The sequence below is a fragment of the Plectropomus leopardus genome, chromosome 14 (genome assembly GCF_026936395.1).
Source record: "Plectropomus leopardus strain MGB_pleo_1.0 chromosome 14, ASM2693639v1, whole genome shotgun sequence".
NCBI classification, from domain to species: Eukaryota; Metazoa; Chordata; class Actinopteri; order Perciformes; family Serranidae; genus Plectropomus; species Plectropomus leopardus.
Window position 1 is genome coordinate 28,175,571 of NC_142189.1, and position 20,866 is coordinate 28,196,436.

Below are 20,866 nucleotides of genomic sequence, written 5' to 3' on the forward strand. Positions count from 1 at the left end.
AACATACAATTCTGTATCAAAATATGGGCATGTTTACAATATAATTCCTGCCCAACTCCATAGTCATACAATACAAGTTACCAGTCATCAATAAAATACACATGATAATCTACCTGTGTTAAAGTGTGACATAATCTAACATGCGTCTGTAAAAAACTGTTCAATTTTCTCATAGGGTTGGTTAATTTCCAAGAGAAGTTTAGCTCAGGAATTTTTTAAATTTTGCATTTTCATACAAAAATCATACTTGTTTATACCTAATTATTTGGGGGAGAAAAAAACTAAAAAAGCAACACTAGTTTGAAAAACCCATTGTGCCTGACCCAAATGCTACAGGCCTCACATTTGGGGAGCCAGTGGCTGTGATGTTGCAGAAATAAAATTATGTATATATATATATATATATATATATATATATATATATATATATATATATATATATATATGTATATATATATATAAACATAATTTTATTGAGATGGTTGCAATAATACAGACGGAGACGGATACAGACGGAGACACTACGTTTTCATAGGGATAAATTGGCCATTAAGTTGACCAAAATAAGGGGTCCATTCATTGACTATTTTTATTAAGGAAATACAAATGTCATAGCCTACAAAAAGCTGGATTTGTGTTGTGTTGTTTTTTTTAAATTGTTTTTTGTTTCTTTTTTTTTTTAATTTAATGAGGTGGGCAGTTTTTGTTTACTTGCTGTCTGTTATATGTCAGCTATTTGTATAAACATGCACTATATCTATACACTACATTTAGCAGCACACTCTTCCATCACATGCACAGATCATTTCACAGCACCCCATTAATTTGGAAATTAGTACAAATACAGCCTTTTGCATGCACAGTGCATCCTCCCATCACACATACAGCCCACACTACTGCACTGTATGAATCAGTGGCCTACATGCTTTCAGGTTTTCATTTTATTACTGGAGGGAATATATTTTTTTATGCTATTTTAAGTTGAGCGGCAGATAGTAGCTTAAAGCAAAGTGATAATGAAGATAAGGCATCAGAGTCTGACGACAAGGAAATCCACAGAGAGGACAGGGAGGCCTGAGATGAAAATAACTTTTTAAGGGTCTTTTTTATTTGGAAGGAGGGTCATAGGAATGCTGTTTTATTGTTGTTCAATACAATTTAAAACTGGTTAAATAAGTAAATCCAAGTTCAACTAAGCTAAATTGATGTTTTTAATTTCTATTAAAAGGGTTTGAAGTTATGTCTGCTTATGAACTAATAAAAGCCTTGTGTCCATCTGCATAGGACATGGTAAATACAGCCTGAGCAAATAACCCCTATATTTCCATTTAACGCCTATTAATTCTCTTTAATTCCCATGGAAAATTTCCACCTTTAACATTCCCAGAATTTTGCAACCCCAGTTTTTTTACATGTGTTATTCTATTTATTACACATAGAGGCTCTAGTAACTGGGTTTTGACCAGATTTAAAAAAACAAAATAAAATAAAAAATCTGTCTCACACATGCATTCTCCTGCACTAAGACATACTTTGTGCTAATTGTTATTGTCATCATGCTGATATGCTCCCATTGCAAATGCTTAAATGCTGATGTTTAACGGGTAAAATATATATGCCATGGTAGTTTAGAGCGTAAGCATGCTAGCCTTTGCTTATTAGTGGTAAAAATAAAGGACAGCTGAGGCTGATGAGAATGCAGTTCTGGAGGTATTTGGTCATAAAAAAAACAAAACAAAATCTCAGACAAGTTAAAATTGAAATTTGTTTATGGTTAAGGGATCTCTAAAGTTTTTAAAATTCATCCCCCTGGAAGGGGGATTGGACATGTATACCGAAATGCTTGAAAATCTGTTGCTAGTAGAGGGAAGTTGAAATTTGAGGAATAATTTATGCAACTATGAAAGAAAGGCAGGCTGGCAGAATTTTAAATTCAAAACGGGATCAGAGATGTTTTTGTACAATTTCAAAATTATGATCACACTTTAAAATTCTTAATTTGTGCTATAACTATAATTTGTCTATAATCTGTACTAAAAAAAGAAATGCCATCAATGCTTGAGTTACGTAATGAGTAAGACGCATGGAGTAATATGATGGCAATCAAAAGTATTTAAAAAAAACTGCACGGTAATCCATCAAGTAGTGGTTGAGACATTTCACTGATCGTACCATAAATGTCAAAATGTCAAACGTACCATAAATGTCAACAAAAAATGAGTATGACTCATCCTCAGGGACCATGAATGTTTGTACCAAGTTTCATGAAAAGCCACTTTCCTGTAGTGCCATCCACAGAGCTGTGCTACTATCTAATTGGCCACTGAGACACGCTACAATTACAGTTCTGCAACAGATGACTTATATAGTTACTGATTAGCTCAGATGGGGACTGAATTATCATCCTGGGTTCTAATGATGGAATTTAAATGTCCCACTGTTTCATTTTCACCCCCTGATAAGGAATCTGAGAAACACTGAAACACAGAGATACCAAATAATTTGCCGAAAGATACTGACAACTGACAGTTTGAGTCCAGTATCAAAATACTGAACATTATTTTTTACCTCTGGCTTTTTAAGTATATGGATGGAGTACATGTGGTTCTTCATGGGGTAGATGACGATTAACACGTCTCCAAACTCAGTGGGGATGATCCCTCGCCGGTAGTCTCTGGAATGTTCCGACCAAACAATGTGGACCTCGTCATTACCCAGGTGTCTGAGCTGTAAGGGGTCGGGAGGAGCAGACAAGAGAAATGAATGGTAGAATCAAAATAGAATCAACATCTCACATTTTTCTTTTTGCAGCATAAACAACACAAACAAGTCAATGCCAACCACACATACACACAAACACACACACACACACATATGGAGGGTCTCGAACAATGAGCTAGATAGACAGTATCTATCATAAACCCAAGGTATACGTGCTTTTGGTGGCCCTGGGGGTGATGGAGTGAGTGTGTGAAGATGGAGAGTGGACACGAAGACAGAGTGAAGCTCCGGAAAGATGGAGTATAGGCTGGAAGACAGATGGGATCAAATATGATGCGATTCTGTGTGTGTGTGTGTGTGTGTGTGTGTGTGTGTGTGTGTGTGTGTGTGTGTGTGTGTGTGTGTGTATGTGGTTCACATTCACTCAGTGGGCTACAGTCAGGGCCAGTGACAGGTCTGTCATTAACCTTGATGTCTGCCAAAATACACACAAGTACGCATGTGCACATGCACACGCACGCATGTGCACACGCACGCATTTGCACGCTCGCCTTCAGATGTCTGCCGCTCTTGGCCTTGGCCCTGAGACAAACACATTTCCTTTTAGATGTTTGTTTAACTAGAATCAGTCGTGTATTTTCTCCTCTTGCGCCCATAACTGGAAGAGATTGATAGAGATGCACTGAGCGATCAGCCTGTGACCGGTATCGTTTGATTTTCCTGCTTAATCAGCCGCGATCAGTGGTCAGTCTGAGAAACAGCCAATCCTGTGCCCATTAACATTTACCTGCAAGCACAACACACTGCATGCAGATAAGCACAGACAGTAACAGACTGTTGTTACAGCCTCTGCAACCTGTTCTCATTACCAGTCATCAAATACTGATGCTTTGTCTCTGCCTTTCAATAGCAACTTTTCAGAAACTCTTAGTGACTATGTTTCTGAAAAGCAACAAATGTAGCTTATTCAGACCTTATTCAGACCATTGCAGCAAAAATTAACCATTCCCATGCATGCAGGTCAGAGTAATGGCAGTGTCCGATTCTTTTGCTGTGTCACGGGGTCTCTCCTCTCTCTTTCCTTGCACCATGCACGCAGTGTGTGGCAGGCAGGAGAAGAGACGTGCCTTGCTGCAGCAGTGGGAATTAATATACAGCATACTGTACACACACCTTTACATTCTTGTAAATAGATAAATACGTTTTTTTTTTTTAGATAAGAAATAGTTGACTTTCTATAATAGGCCTATGTACACAGTATAGAATATTTTTTCTGATTCTTCTTCTCCTCTGAAAAAATAATGTATTTAAGCATATATTGGTATATTTAACCAAACCTCTTTTAGGAAAGTAAAACATGTTAAATAAACTGGGACATATGGCATTTCATTTTCTATGGTATTTTGTTTTTACAGAAGCTCTTTCCAGTAACCTAAAATACATTTAATTTTGAGTTTGCGTGAAAGAAGGTCCTGTAACCTGCTACAGTTTTTGAGAAAAAGAAAAAGTTATTTCATTCTTGTTTTTTATTAGAAAGATTAACATGAATTTTCCATTAAATAACGTTTACAAAAATGTTTGTGTATACTGACAATTTTAGTTCTCAGAAAGAAAGAATATCAGAATCCATAGATCAGACTTTAAAAAATAAATAAATCAGGAATTAGAATCAGCAGAGAAAATTGCAATCGGTGCACTTCACCTCTAGGGATTTGTTAACCCTCAAAGCAGTCCACAATTCATTAGACAGTGTATCAGTATGAACAGTTTAATGAACTGTAATTATATGTGTACATCCGCGCACATGCACGCACGCGCGCGCGTGCACACACACACACACGCACGCACGCACCCACGCACACACACACACACACACACGCACACACACACACACACACACACACACACACACACACACACACACACACACACACACACACACACACACACCTCACTCAACTCTCACATGAGCCAGAGGCTGAATTAAGTAATATGAAGGCCTGGGGGACTTCCGTCACTAGTTTGAGACAGTTATCCATCATTTTTGGAAGTACCATAATGACACTGCTTCAATTTTAAATTTGAGTAATAGTTTTAATTAAGCTGACATTTTCTTTCTAACTGGTGATACATTAAGTTGATACATTGAGCAGAGTCTGGAAAACGTACAGGAATAGAGATGTATTTATCAAGTTCCTCATAAAATAAATCTTTTAGAGGCACTTCCCTTTGTCAGTAAGTTGCACGACTCACAGTGATGCTGAGAACTTAAGAGTTCTGCCATTATCACACTTGGATAGTCAGAATTATGACCCTCAAGCTGCATTAGGTGGAAGAGTTTAATCAGGCAGAGTGGCGTCTTCCTGTCTGGTGTGCTTCTCTGATCCATATCACTATTCTTTAAAATATTGAAGATCAGAATGATGTCATCTGTGATGCCTCAATCAGTTGGTGTAATGCAGCTTTAATCCTTTTAATCATGTTTCAAGCAGATGCGGTATGAGAGGGAGCAGAACACACAGCAAAGAGTGAGAGCTGGACAAATGCCCTGCAACAGACTAAAACCACACTGCAGTCTCTGTGTGCGTGTGTGTGTGTGTGTGTGTGTGTGTGTGTGTGTGTGTGTGTGTGTGTGTGTGTGTGTGTGGCAGCAGGATGAATGATAAATGCCTGCCAGTATGGACATGTGTATGTCTGTCAGTTTAACCTCTTTGTGGACACATTTGTCAAACTGTGAGTGTATGCGTCTGTAAGCCTGCGTGTGCTCGCGTGTAAGCGTGTGTGTGCCTCTGTGTCCACCGTTAATACAAATTTATAGTTGTGTGGCTATTTGTGTGGACTGATGTGAATAAAGCCCTCAGTGGATGTGTGTTTGTGTTAAACAGGTTAAACAGGTTTATAGTGTGTGTGCTCTTGTGTGTATGTATGCGAGTATTCGTGTTTGATGGGGCCATCAGCTGATCAGGGAGACGGATGGTGTCGGACCAGGCGCTGATAATCCAATCAGGGGCCTGCAGCGACGTGATAGGCCGAGAAGCAGGAAGTATGATCTGATTAAAGGGACATTATGGCCATGTGTAGAGCGCCCATTGCCTGGGGGTTGACAGGTGTGCACACACACGCACAAACACACACACATTAAACCTGCCTGCCTAGACACTGATACGAGCTCACGCCGCGCACAAACACAGACATGATTGCTACTAAGAATTATTGGAAACATTGGTGTCCCTTCGAAACACTGACATCAACACATTGGTGTGTGTGTGTGTGTGTTTGTGTGTGTGCAGCAACCAGGCAAGAGATTGGGAAGGAGGAAAAGAAAGAGGAATCAAAAAGGAAGGGCAGAGACGAGAAGAGTGCACTGAACATCTTCCCTCATTAAATAAAAGGAAATTAGAGCAAAACAATTATGCTTATTATTACTAATTACTCCGTCTCTCACACATCGACACACTCGACTGCCGTTTGAGAGAGTGCAACACAGTCGACAGAGTGCTTGATAGAAAGATTCAACTGTCAAGCAAATCCAGAAGAAACATCATGTCACGTGTTTGTTAGTTGTTAAAAATCACACAGAACAGGTGATAAGGTTGCATTTCCTAAGCTGGACAAAACAGTGTTAACAATAGAAACGTCCACAGTCCTGCAAAAGCCCTTTAGAAGAAAGATCAGCTGTCAGGTCGCTGTGCGTTACCTTCTTGGTGAGGTTGTGGTCCTGGTCGTGGGGCATGCGGGTAGAGACATGGTAGATGACCTCTGTGGTGGAGGTGGCGTAGTAAGGCGTAGTCTGGCCCGTGCTGCGATTTCTCTGGAGACCTCCCATGAAGCCACAGTGAGTAGTGAGGTCCACCTGTGGGATAAACATCATGATGTGTAAGATACATTAAAAACTCCCTTTCTAGCCATTTACTGCCTTTAAGTTGACAATAAAAAACAATCAAATCCAATAAAATAAAATGATGACAAATTAAAAAAGCTAAAAAAAAAGTAGTTCCTACGCTCACTTAAACTGCTTTAGGGTAATGGCTTTTAATTTGAGAACCCAGAAGGCTACATTTATTAAAAACTGGACTAAATGGATAGTGTATGTTTTTCAAGTTTTAGACCTGGTTTTGTGAACAAGTATCAGAAACACATGGTAGTGTTACTAGTGAGCCACCCATTGTTTGTTTGCCTCTCTACTTATTTTCTACCCTTATTCTATTTTATATTTTTTATTTATTTACCCCCCCCCCTTTCCCACCTATTTATATGTTCATTCCATTTTATTTTTCATTTATTTCTTTATTTTTTTCTTTTCTTTCTTTCTTTATCTGTTTATTTATTTATTTTCCCCTTTTACATGATTGAAAGGTCTTTATGTTCATTTGGTTGTGTATTTTGTTTTTGTACATTCACATAAACCAATTTAAAAAAAAATGCCTCAGAAGAACATTTTTTGCATAGGATTGTTCAGTATATTAGTTTTTCCATCATCAGGCTACTAAAACATTATTTTAATCACTGGGCCTTTAAAACTGTTTTCTTTCTTTCTTTCATTACAATCTTAAAGCAGTTCAACAATCAATGATTTGATAATGATTCAAATATTAAATGCAGATCAAATAATTAGAAGAAGTTCCAATGTAAATTTGAAAGATTTCAAGGCAGCAGTGTAAAGATAAATGTGCATTTTGAATTTATGACAAAGACAAACAATGTGTGAACAATTATGTAAATAAATTTGTACTTACCTCCCAGCCCAGTCCAGAGACAAAGTCTTCATAAGCCTGGCTTCCTGCTGTGTTGGTTAGTATGGAGTGTTTGTCCTCTTGGCCCTCAGCTACATAAAATACTGCTATTTTATGAGTCTCACGGCTAGAAGAGAAGGAAAGATGGAAACCAATAATGATCAATACAACAACTACTAAAAAACAAATAACATTTCTTCTGGCAATTTTGATCAGATTACTTTCTCCTTAACTCTTGTTTTTGTTCCCCTCAAAGAAAGCGATTAATACCTCCACAATAAAATGGGATGCCACTCATGTTTTGTGCATGTTATCCGAAGCAGACAGTGGTGTAGAAACCATGAGCAAAAGCTGTCAATTAGGGTGTGTAGAGTCTTGCATAGCCAGATGTATCTCCACAGCACTATGTCAGTGGTAGAAAAAGGTCTGGAATCAACAATTATCTTGCTGCTATAGCGGGAAAAAATGCTTTGGTTTGTTTTTGTTTCTTTAAACCAATCACAGTCATAATGGGCAGTGTTAAACCCTGGATGCAGCGATGGTGCACTTGCAGAACAGTGTTGGGGTGAACTGGTTTTGATGGAACATTTGCACATGGGGACGTGGGCCCAGTGATTAAAATGGCCCAGCAGAAGAAAAGGCCACAAAAAGCTGTCGTATGTCTCTTTGTGATTCAACTATATGTGACAAAAAAAGACAGAGATAGTTTAAGAATCTGTGCCCTAAAAGTGAGGCCTGGCTGTACTTAAGCTCTGGAAGAACTCACTGGACCTGTAAAATCAACAGACAATTTGCATACATACAGCTTATGTGGCTCTAGCAGAACATTATTACGAAGATATCACAGAAGCTCGTGAGAAATGACAAAGATTAGTTAAGACACTGTCAGTGGCCAGAGTAAAAAGATGCGGAATATCAACTCCAACCGTCTGTGCCAGTAAATGGATTAACATCGGGCACGACTGCCCTGTGAGACGGAGTTTGGGCTTTTCCGTGGTGTGTGTTTGCAAGTTGTTTTATTAATTGTAGATCTTTACGACAATTCACAGAAAGAACAAAGCAGGCATGCCATACTGCCCCATCCAAATTAAAATGTGCCATTTTCAGCATGCAAGTTTTTAGCTTGGAGAATATTGATGTTTTTCATAGCGATGTTGAGCTAGAAACAGTAACATGTAGATAGTGTAAAAAAGGGAGAATGCCGGCTGAAATCAGCCGCCTACAATCTGGTGAGTCAGACTAAGGTGTTTAAGGACAGGCTAATCCTCCTCCTTTTTGGGTTTTTAACAGCAAATATCACTTCATTCAACACTTCCTATCATCTTTTATTCAACTATTGGTAAGTTGTTAAAGTCCCTCGGCACCAAGTTTGGATGAAGTGGGCAAAATCTTCACAGGTTCGACGCAGGGACATGTTTTGTATCAGGACACCACTATGTTTTATTAAATAATATACTGAATCACAGAACCCTACTGTATATATGACAGTTTGAACTGCATTTTGATCAATGTTTAAAGACGGTTTAATGTCACAACTTTGGGAAAAAGAGACCGAAGGAGGAAATAAAAAGATTTGTGAAAAACTAGAGAGGATTCAAACTAGTTACTAACTGAAATTTGAGTGAAAAGATCAAAATAAAGAAAGGAGGAAGTACTGCACCAAACAACACAAGGTGCTTGACTTTTCATATTTGCTCACCACTGCCGTGAATCCAGGTTCTTCAGCTCTCTCAGTAACTTCTCATTCTTTCTCAACAAGTGAAAGTTACTCCTGTAAGACACATACATGCACAGGTTAGGATCATTATCCACAGTAATGGTCAAACCCGCCTCCCTACCATCATCTAGCTACCACCGGTGTCTCCTTTAATTGGCTGGTTGCTTGTTTTTGTCACTGTTTCCTAAGAAGGATCGTCAAATCCCGTGACAACTAATAAGACATTAAGCAGAGCTGACAGGTTTTCTGGTGAAAAAGGCTAGAAAAGCTCAAGATTAAAAAGAGAGGAAAAGAAAAACAAAATGTTACAAACAAGACATCATTCACAGCCACATTTAATTTAAAAGTATTCAGTAGTATATTCTCAAAACAACAGTTCCCATTCAGGTGGGTTGATCTGTACTAAGACAAAAATATTCTTATGTCAGACTCCAAGACACTGAAGAGAGGTCTAAAACAGTATTTTTACCTCACAGAACATGGGAGTTGCTGGTCTACCTCTGTTTCAAATAGTAAGTTAATTTTTGTTATGGTTATTCAATAAATCCAAACTAACAATTTTAAATGCCAGAGTCGCATAATAACTAGGGCTATCAAACGATTCATTTTTAAAACGATGATTAACTGTGGAATTTCAATAGTTAATTGTGATTAATCACTTTTTTTTAATCACACGTTTTCAGTTCTATTATTTTGCATTACAAAACAGTTTTGAAGTCCATGTTGACAATGTGAAGCAATTTTTTACCAGATTATCTTGATTAAAAAAAAATTAAATGAATGATTAACATAAAAAGGGCATGTCTGTAAAGGGGTAACTTGTGGGTAACAAGAGAACCCATTTTCAGATATCTGAGGTCTGAGGACAAGGGTCCCCTGTTAAATGGCCATGCTGTTTTTTTCCATTGCCAAAATTTAGCTCACCATGGGAGTATAATTATAACCCCTGCCAAGCGAGCATGATATGGTTGGTACCACTGTATTCCTTATGTCTCCTTCTTTCATATGATAGATTATCATTAATCTAACCCGAAAAACAAAACAAAAAAACAACAACACGTTATGTAGGGACATTAATCACATTGCAATTAATGCGTTAATGATGACAGCCTTGATAATAACACACGCAAATTCAGTGAGAGATCAGCAATTCCGTGCTACTGCTTTTGTCAATGGAGTTTGGTGGCTTTGAAGTTAGCGTTGTAACTGCTTGAGCTCACCCGTCGAACACTGAGGTCTGACGGCAATGTTAAGTGGTGAAATATTTTCAATACAGCGTACTCTTGATAACTGGTACTGTTTTTTTTCTAGGTAGCTAAAAAACATTTTACTGCTGCCCTCCTCCACAGAAGTACATTGCTTAGCTTCAGTGGTGGTACTCGTTTCTGCTATCTAAACACATGCCGCACCAACTGCCATCTACTGTGGGTAATACTTACAATGGCTATGCATAAGTACCTCATGTGACCCACTTCAGAAAATCTGAACTAACCTTTTAAACTTGAAAGCTGTCTGTAACTAGTTGAAACACTGTTTAACCAGCGCTTCTGTTTGTATACTGGCACTTCATTTCTCAAAATATAGATTACTGTGTATAATCATCAATTTGCTATAAATGAACGACAGCATCTCATGCTGACCAAGCTAGTGTCTTCTCTCAGGCTCCAAATAGAAAAGGACTGTACCCTATTCTTTAATCAAAACAAAAGCCTTTTATCCCAACTAACAACTCCAGGGACAGTTCAAAATGTCCCAGCCACCAACCTCCGCACCGCTGATATAAAACCAAGACTTGAGCAGTGAGGCTAGGAGTGGACTAATAATGACACGTCATTCTTTTCACTCTTAGAGAGAGAGAGAGAAAAAAAAGAGTGAAAAAGCGGGAGATAAAGAGAGGGGGAGAGAGAGACAGCAATTTGCTCTTTATTAAACTGATACTTGGTAATGGCCTCATTCTCTGCTCTCAAAGACTCCATTTACACCCTGGATTACAGGGAGAAGCATAAAAGGGGACACACACACACACACACACACACGCAAGCATGCACGCACACAGGTGACTGTCAGTATCTTAGTGTCCCTTATGAATACCTGGAGAGACATAAGGGGACAATAACACATGATTAGACATCTCTTATTTGTCTATCCTTTTTTTTTCCCCAACATCCAAGCTCTTTATCTTCTCATTCTCCTCTGTATTTACTCACTTATTTTGGCGACATTTCTTTTTTTAATGTTATTTTTTATTTTCACTCTTCATCTCCATGTGTCTTATTCATCCCCCTTTTTGCCACTTCTCTCAGCATCATTCTCTTCTTCAACTAATGTCTTTTATCCCAACTCCAAATGGCTTGAGTTTGATCAATAGAATACTATACTCATTATCACACTCTCTTCCACACACAGAAACACACACACGCGCACAGTGTGTTAAGGAGTCTATTGTGCAGGCTGAATGCGGACAGTGTAATTCCCTGGATAAAGTATAAAGAGCGATGAGTGTCCATTAGCTGGCCAGACACATTTAAAGTGATACCTTGACATTGTGTATTTTCACCCAGAGTCATTGAGAAGATGAAATGCTGTGCCATGTGAGTGAGAAAACGTGGTGTCTAATTAGCACAAAATACTTTTTTTTTTTTAAATGCAATTTCTTTTTTGTCTCTTTTGCATTCAGCTAGCATTTGGTTTGTTCTAGGGTTGATGTAACTCTTGTGTGGTAACAAATGTATTACAGAAACCTGAAAAACAGCCTCTTAGTTGAAAGCTCCTTTTTCATCCCTCCTTAGGCACATAGTATGTGTCATATTACCTTTATTATTCCTAGTTTAATAACAGTTTTTCCTACAGATTTTTGTGCAGTTTGCAAGCAGTGGAGCCCTTTAAACTAAGGTAGATTCTTATCTACTATAAAATAAAGCGAAAAATAAAAAATGCCAGGGTATGAATTTACTAATGTAGATAAATAACAAATATCTGAGCTTGGTTGGAATATTGTTCCAGGTTTTTTTCCTGCTCAGAATTGACATTTAGGGGACTACCCATGACAGCATGTTCATGTTCATAGTAAAGGCAATAAGTTTGTGTTACCTTATTTTGACAGAAATATATACATTTTCCTTTTATCTTTATCTTTGTATTAAAAGTTATTTTCTGCTGGTTCAGCACTCATTTCATATATTGATATTAAGCAAATTTGGAGAGAATTTTAATTGCCCTCCTTTTTTTTTTTTTTTAAAGATTCATTGGCTTTTGCCTTCTTTAGATAGGACCAAATATTAAGCTGGAAAGGGGGTGAGAAAGGGGATGACATGCAACAAAGGGCCGCAGGTAGGATTGGAACCCATGAAAGCTGTGGAAAAGCCATAGCTGTTGTACAAAAAAAATCACCAGAACCAAACTGATAAGAATTCTTAATAAAAATAGCAATTGCACCCCCCCTCAATAGCTAAACTGGTGGACCAGGTGACTCTTAATTGATATTTTTCCAAATTCTTATCAGATTGGTGCTGGTAATTTTAATTAGGTTCTGGCTAAAACCTCTTCTTGGGGGGGGGGCTGCCAAAAGTTCCTCTATGCAGGAAAAAACATTTTATCAAGTTTCCAACAAATAAATCACATGGAGTGAATGCTTCCATTAAGCTGCATTTTTCAACGCAAAGTGATCCTTAAAGAGGTTCACAAATACAAAGTGAAAACGCAAAAAGACCAAACAGAAGCAATCTGAATGTTTGCATTATATGACATTAGTCTTGGATTATATTCTATTATATAAAAACAGACAAACTCTTGGTACCATTACTTAACCATATCATATCATAGTCTGGTGCACACTGTTTACACAGACTTAATTCTGCTGCTGTTTATCACACCAGGGTCACTTTATTATTCCTCATATCATTTTGTCTCTAAATGCTCTTGATCATTTTTTTCATCTCTTTTTTTAACCTCCTATTATTCCTGTTCTTTTCTATACTTAACTGTATTATTTCTGTTTGGTAATATAACCCAGTTCCATCACTGGTATCAATATGAATGCATCTAATCCTATTATTGTTGTTACATTAATGTTCACGTTTTTTTAAGCCTAAAAACATTTTTAACTATATGTATGTATGTCTGTGTGTGGTCTCACCTCTTCTCCCAGGAGTTGAGTCCCAGTATGTTGATCAGTAGTCTGCAGTAGTAGAAGGCCGACTGTGGTGTCTCAGTCTCTGGTTCAGTCTGCTGCACTGCCCTCATGTTCAGCTCCTCACCTCTCTGGAACATTCAGTTATTCAGTTCAGTGCAAAAACATTAAATAAATAAATAAATAAATAAATAAATAAATGGAAAGGAAACAGCAAATATTTATCATGGAAATGAAATAATAATCAACATGATGTCAGAGCTGTGACTGAGAAAAAGACTGGGCTTACGTTACAATTTAACTGTGTCGGTATCAACTTCGTCAGGTAATACTGGGAGTCAAAGATCAAAAAGGTAAAATCATTTTATTCATAAGAATATAGACACTACATACATGAAGGACAAACTCTCTCTCAGCAGCGCTCTGCTTCAGGATGGCGTTGATCACGTCATTCTCTTGCTTTTCTGAAACACACGCTGGTGGAGGGGCCGGGATGTTGAGCGGCATGCCTGAGGGAACAAATCAGGACACAAACTTAGCTGCGTTGTTGTCATAGATTTGGTTACATTCTCTTAAAAGCTTCAGAACAATTAGATTGAAGTGCAACAGGACCTTGAATTGTCAGTATCCACATTTGATTTAATGCTGTCCTTCTGTTTTTACAGAAAAAAAAGAGGGATGTCTTTCTGGGAAATGCTAAATGAAACTCTGCCTCAATGAGTTGCTGACCCACCAAGAAAGATATCATTATTCTGGCTTTTACAGGAGAGGCGTGCACAATGTTCTGATTTAAAAATCATTATGATATGATGAGATGAAAACTATTGGCAGCTTCCTTTCAAACATATTGGTACTGGTCTTCAAAGAGACATAAAAACTCATTCACGTTCACTGCTGTTGAAAAGTTTGGCACCAGGCCACAAAAGCTTGATTGTGTACAGTCAGATGGCTAAGACGACCACTATACATTTTTGAATGGTCTTTAATGTTTTAAGGTTGTCGAAAGTCCTCTTTACAAATAGATGTTACTATATACGAAGGATTTTAAAGAAAAAAAAATGCTGCACAATGGCTCAACCAGTCTGACAAGTGAAAGAGCAGAAAGAGACACAGAAACAGCATTTTTATTTTGTATTTACATGGTAGTCAAATATTGTAGTATGATGCACATAAATACATGTTCATGTTTCTTTTGTTCTGGATTTTTTAAAATTTATTTGTTTATTATTATTATTATTGCTTATTTAACTTTTTTCTTTCTTCTTTTACTTTTATAATATCATAATTATTACTTTAACCATGTTTTTATGGTCATATATTACCTCTGTATGTTATCTTCCATCAAATGTCACTTTTTATGTAACATGTATGCGCAGGGTGGCGCTGGGGTGAGGTGAGGTCTGACTTTTAACTGTTGTGTATACACACGACAAATTTGTTTTGGAACACTGTGAGCCTTCTGAAAATAATAACAATATGTTTTTAAAAATCTGGCCTGCAGAAAAAATGCTTCTAAAATGTAGCAGAGTAAAATACAAAGTTGCAGAATATTAAAATAATCAAGGTACAAGTTTATTTTTCCATTGTCTATTTTTCTTATAATTTCCCTATCCATATATATAAGAGCAACTGTAAGTTGACCCATTTTCATCTAGGAATCAATAAAGATTTTCTGATTTTGATATCTCTGAGCAACAAATCAATAAGAATAGGAGAAATCCCCTGGTAGTGATGATGGTAAAAGACTCTGGAGCTTTAAAGCATCAACATATGAGCAGATTTTAATAGGAAAAGGTTCCTTTTCAGAGTTTATTGTACAATTAAATCTAAAACAAGCTGGAATTGTCTAGCAAAACTCAAAGCAAACAATAGTAACAGTTTAGACTTGGGCGGTGGTTCTCAACCAGAGGTGAGAGACTTTCAGGGAGTCCCCAGAAAAATGCAGAGTAGTTTATTGTGAGTATCAGCTGAACATACTACTGACAAATCACATTTTAAATCTATTCAGTCCAACCACTGAGTCAACTGCAGAGGGCCCAAGGAAAAAAAACTTCCCAAAATATTTAAAGCCCAGCTGCACTGTTGTAACGATCGAGGGTCACTGACAACTTTCTGGACCAGAAAACAAATTCAAAATTTTAGGGTACTTGGGGGGGGGTTTCCAACCATATTCTACCTGGTTATGCAACACTGTGGGGACATTGACTAAACTGAAGTTTTAATTATCTCCTTCTTCTTCTTTTGGGGTTAAAAACTATTTCAAATGTGTACTAAAATGACACAAATGTGTATGTTCTGTTGTGACAGCAAAACGTAGTAATATGTGAATATAAATGTGGTAAATTTGGGTAGTTTACAGCCTTGATTGTTGTCCTTTCATCCTATGTCTTGTTTTTTCCCCATGCGTTAATCTTAATGTCTTTTTTTTGTTTTTTTGTCATGTTTATGTGTGGACCCCAGGAAAAATAGTTGATGGATCTACATCAACAAATGGGATACCTCATAAATACAAATACTAATGGTAAAAATACATGTGGTATCTGAATTATACTGTTTTCATCTCTTAAAATAGTTATCATTACAGGAAAGAAAACAAAAACACCATTATAACAGCTGATTCCAAACGTTTGAATGCAGTGTATGTTTAAACAGTATAAGTTTATATAGTGTACTGCAGACTGAATAACTGTTATGACAGTTCAAAATACATATACAGTAGGGGTGTGTGTGTGTGTGTGTGTGTGTGTTTGTGTGTGTGTGTGTACCTGCTCTCTGTAGACACTCAGGACTTGAGTATCCCAGGTACTGCAGCATTTCGTCCAGTGCGTCGTCTCCCTCCCTCAGTGCATCCCATGCTGGAACTGCCTCCCGACACACACGCTTAGCCAATGGCGGAGCTAGAAGCTGTTCCAAGGCCGACTCCCCTCGATCCACCTCCCCATCCATCCTATGCTCTATGCTCTCCTCCTCCTGCTCCTCCTGTTCCCCTTCTTCTTCACCTCCTCTCTGATCTCCCATCCCCTCCTCAGTGACTTTTCTCTCTTCTCCTTCCTCCTCCCCCTCTCCCTGAAACCCTTGCCTTTCACCCTCCATCCCTCTTCCTCCCTCTTCAGCCTCGATCTCCTCCTGCCCCTCCTCCGCGCTGTCTTCTCTCTTCACTACCATCTTTTTGGGTGGACCTCCTGGTGGAGTGTGTAAATGAAGATTTGCACTGTGAGGCGATTGCGTGTGTGACAAAAATGTGTGTGTCGGGCTGTTTGGGGAACATGGTGGAGGCCCGTAGAGAACGGCAGAGTCCCAGGAGTGTTTTCCAGCTACGTCTCGGATGATGACTCGAACGCAAGCGGGAGCAGAGGACAGACCAGCCGTCATTCCGCCTCCTGGCACACCAGACTCTGAGCGGATCTGAGAAATAGAGGAGGAGAAGGCACAATCATCTAAACTGCCTTAAAGCAAGGCTTTCTTAACCTTCCTGGAATTTTTTTTAACTAATTTGCTTCCTTTTAGTTACAGCTTCTTCTTTGCAACTGGTAGAACTTTTATAAAGAAAATAAATAACTGATGAGTCTATATTAACTTTATTGAAATATTTCAAGAAAAAGACAATGCAAGAAGCACTAATAAATTACTAAGATCTATTTTACAGCACATTTAAAACCAGAGTTACAGGTGTGCACATAAAATATAATATCATGCAATACCATAAGAAGGCTTAAACAGAGAGAAGTAAGCACGATATAAAAAGTACAAAATAAAACCATTGTTTTAACAAATTATAAAAATGCCAGCCTGCAGAGGTTTTTAAAGGCTTTTAAAAAAGTGGCACAGACGGACACAGTTAATCTGATTCTGTGCGGTTCCCCAGTGTTGGAGCTGAAATGCTAAACACATGATCATCTTATGTCTTTAGCCTGGCCAATCAAACTTTTAACTACGGTATATCTAGTTGCTGGACCTTAGGGATCTTGGTTCAGATTAAGAAGTTAAATGATCAGACATACAGAATAATGGCATCAAACCATGAAAGGCCTATTAAGTACTGAGTCTTAAAGTGAACTCTAAAATGAACCAGTAGCTAGGACTGGTGAGATATACGCTCTCTGCGTCTAGCATTTGGAGAAGCTTCAGTGCTACATTCTGTACCCGTCACAGACAGGCAATTGCTGGACGATTAAGGCATAAAAATAATAAAGCTAAAAGTCCAGCTATGTCTCACTAATGTTTTATGTTAACATACTCATCCCTAAAGCGGCTAAAAAAGGAATAAAAAAGTAGTAGTCTTCGCCACATTGTTAAGATGGGTTTGAGCTCAGCCAGTCTCACTCATGATGTCACTAAAAAGTTATTTATTTGTCTCGGACATAGTTCATATATCAGCTTTTTCCTTGTATTTTGGTCTTCTGTCCACACACATAAATTGCATTGTTAGTCACTGAAAAGGGACCTTTTGTAAAACTCCTTTCAGGGTGAAGATGCTCTGAAATTGTTTCCCGTGCTGCCGTGCAGACAGTGAAATCTGAGTCTGTGGCTTGTTTGTGGGCCAAGGCTACACACCAAAATAGTGCAGGCTCTGACCTCTTATTAAAACATAAAATGGTTACTCTTCCACTGTATCAAGGAATAGAAGTACAGGATGTGAGTGTAAAAGGGGGAAGAGAGAGGGGGGGTGATGTACAGCAAAGGGCCACGGGTTGGAAGCGAACCCACAACCGCTGTGATGAGGATGTTGCCTCTGTACATGGGCCACTCACTCTATCCACTGAGCCACTGGGCGCCTCTACGATTGTGTTTTTAAGTATTCATTTGAGATACTTTTTAAAACTGTGCTTTGTGGAAAAAGAATGATTTTTTTTTTTTTCAAATCAACCAAAAAGCACATGTGGACTAGGCCTTATAGTCATGTATTGTGACCTCGGTTTTAGTTTATAAAAACAAACAAAGCGTCAAATATTGCCCACACAAGTTTAATTTTGCTGAGGTTACCTGATAGACGGAGAGAAGTGTGGAGCCGTTCAGAACCAGAAACTGTAGGTTTGGTGAATGGAAAAGCTCTGGTCCTAGATCCGCGCTCTCACAGAACGGGTTGTCTTGGTTCTCACACACCTAGAAAACATGGACCACAGTGCCGCTGTAGTAAAATGCAAAGATCTGAATAAAAGTATTGACAACTGTTCAGATTTGTCTTTCCTTTGGGACAAATAAGTAATTATCACAATATACAGCGCATCATACTGCCATTATCATCACCAAAAACACATTAACAGTACCTGACTAGACAGAGTAGCAGGCCCTCCAGACATTGGATAATGACCAAGATGGTTGACCAAATGTGTGATAACTGTTCTTGCTGCGATGGAAACCAGGCCCTGCTGAATACGGCTACGAACTGCAGAAAGAGGATATAAACACAAGGGTGCATTCAGTACAGAAAATTTAATGGACAAAATATTAAAAGTTTACAGTCCATTTCCAGATTTTATTGTTTACTGACTCGATATTTAGGTTCCAAGTTACAACAAAACTTCAGGAATTACAGTAAAAGCAGGGAGAGTTATAAACCCACATTCAGCTTGTACATAGTTTGTCCCATGCTGAGCAGAAGCCAATGCCATCACACACACTGTGCTGCCAGCAGATCCCGGCTAATCAACATCATTACACACACACTGTGAAACACACACACTTTCCAACAGCTCCATATTGATGGGGCTGTGTGTAGAGTACAGATATGTATTGACCAGACATTCTCAACGACTGCCTACACCTCAGGAGAGCTCAGGAGGGGGAGGAAGAAAAAAGAAAAGGAAGAAAAAAGACAAAATAACGAAGAAGACTGGTGGAAAAAAATTAACACAAGTGGAAAGAATATTAGCAGAGAAAAATAAGAAGCATTACAGAAAGACGGAAGTGAAGCAGTGGAAATGAGAGGATTCAGAAAAAGAGAAGAGAGTAAAGAAGAGAAGCATGGTCTGTCATAGTGCTCCAGTCATTAGACTAGACACTGTGTCCTGGTGGATCACAGCAGGGGACAATACACACTCTCACACGGATGCAGACAGGTGCACTCGCATACATACACACACACCAAACTTTTTCCATCTCTAGCGATTGGCAGTGGTTTGGTAGATGGATTGGGTCCTTTTTTGTCCATGATATAGTGTTTGTAAGTGTCAGCGCACCACTGTGTGCTGGTCTTATTTGTGAATAGCAAAATACATATTGACATGCTCAGACAAGGGTTCCCACAACTTAAGGCAAGTTATTGCCTCAGAATGAAATTTAAGACCAACTTTCAATAGCCAATATTAAAGAAGGACAATTTTGCTCAAATGTTTATGGTAACATAAGTCTTTACTTTTTTTCCCTGTGAAAACCTTAGATTATCTGTTCAAAGTGTAAAAACCCTTTTATAGTGGAACACATGTAAGACATGTACACAGAAGAGGAATTTGGGAAATTATTTAACAAAAAATAGATGTTACCTCTTTTTTTTCTTCAGTTTTATAATGCAACATCAGAAAGACTTTTGAACAACTGATTTAAGGCATTTTAATAACAATTAAGGCCTAATTTTTAGACTGATGAACTATGCCTTTTAAGACTTTTTAAGGCTCCGCTGGAGCCCTGGCTCAGACTCCTCTCAATCTTTTAAAAATCAGTAGATACCAAATGATGGTTACAAAGATGGAACTTAAAGTCACGCAGCATGTCCCTGCTGTGAAATAAAATACCTTCAGTGACAGGCTGCAGTTTGCTGGAGCGCTCAGAGTCCGGGCTGTGCAGTGGTTCTGGTTCTCGGAGGCTCTCTAATGGCAGGAACGGGTCGTAGTCTGGACTCAACAGGTCCGACAGCTGCAGCGGGTAATACTTGGGACTGTTGAAAGACTGGGCTCCATACACACAGCCATGTAACACCTGGACAAGTTAAAAAGAAAACTGATATCAGATTGAATTCCATCCCATCTTATTTACAGGCCATGTTCAGCTGTACTGCACTGGTGCTTATGATGCATATGATAAAAACACTTATTTTTAACATAAGTTATGTTTTGAGGGAATACATGCTTACTGAATAAGTAACAATTTCATGTATGACTTTCCCCAAAAGTGAGCTGAAGCTCTTATCTATGTTCTCTTAAAAACCACCAAACTCCTTTGACATAAAAAAACAGTATTACATCATAGTATTAAACATAATACCAATATTACATATTACAAACATAATATTACATCACAGAACATGGGAGTTGCTGGTCTACCACTGCTTCAATTGGTTAATTTGTTTGTGTTATTGTATGACCTTGGTAAATCTAAACTTTAAGATACATAAGTCACACAATAATAGACAGACTAAGCAATGTAGGCATCAGTAGACCAACAACTCTCATGTTCTGTGAGGTAAAACTACTGTTAGTAAGTCTAGTAAAAGAGTCTGGCTTTTAAGAAAGCAATATAACAGTCTGAGTTCAAGTGGGAAATCACTCTCTGATGGCAACATAAAGCACTGAAAATGTTCTAAATATAACATTCGCATAAACTGATGTTGATTTTTTAGTTGTCTAAAAT

The 20,866-nt window shown here is 38.2% G+C and overlaps 1 protein-coding gene across 9 annotated transcripts in view; it reads right to left on the reverse strand.

Moving 5' to 3' along the window:
- The window catches only part of ralgapa1 (Ral GTPase activating protein catalytic subunit alpha 1), an 88,406-nt gene that overhangs the window by 34,873 nt on the left and 32,667 nt on the right, over positions 1 to 20,866 (reverse strand). For all 9 annotated transcript variants that reach the window (XM_088087231.1, XM_088087230.1, XM_088087232.1 and 6 more), the window contains 10 exons: positions 20,032 to 20,215; positions 18,568 to 18,686; positions 18,284 to 18,403; positions 16,066 to 16,705; positions 13,694 to 13,809; positions 13,307 to 13,431; positions 9,154 to 9,225; positions 7,458 to 7,581; positions 6,419 to 6,574; positions 2,569 to 2,727 (listed from right to left, as the gene is read on the reverse strand). In XM_088087231.1, the coding sequence (XP_087943357.1) occupies positions 2,569 to 2,727; positions 6,419 to 6,574; positions 7,458 to 7,581; positions 9,154 to 9,225; positions 13,307 to 13,431; positions 13,694 to 13,809; positions 16,066 to 16,705; positions 18,284 to 18,403; positions 18,568 to 18,686; positions 20,032 to 20,215 (1,815 nt within the window). The remainder of the gene's footprint in view (positions 1 to 2,568; positions 2,728 to 6,418; positions 6,575 to 7,457; positions 7,582 to 9,153; positions 9,226 to 13,306; positions 13,432 to 13,693; positions 13,810 to 16,065; positions 16,706 to 18,283; positions 18,404 to 18,567; positions 18,687 to 20,031; positions 20,216 to 20,866) is intronic.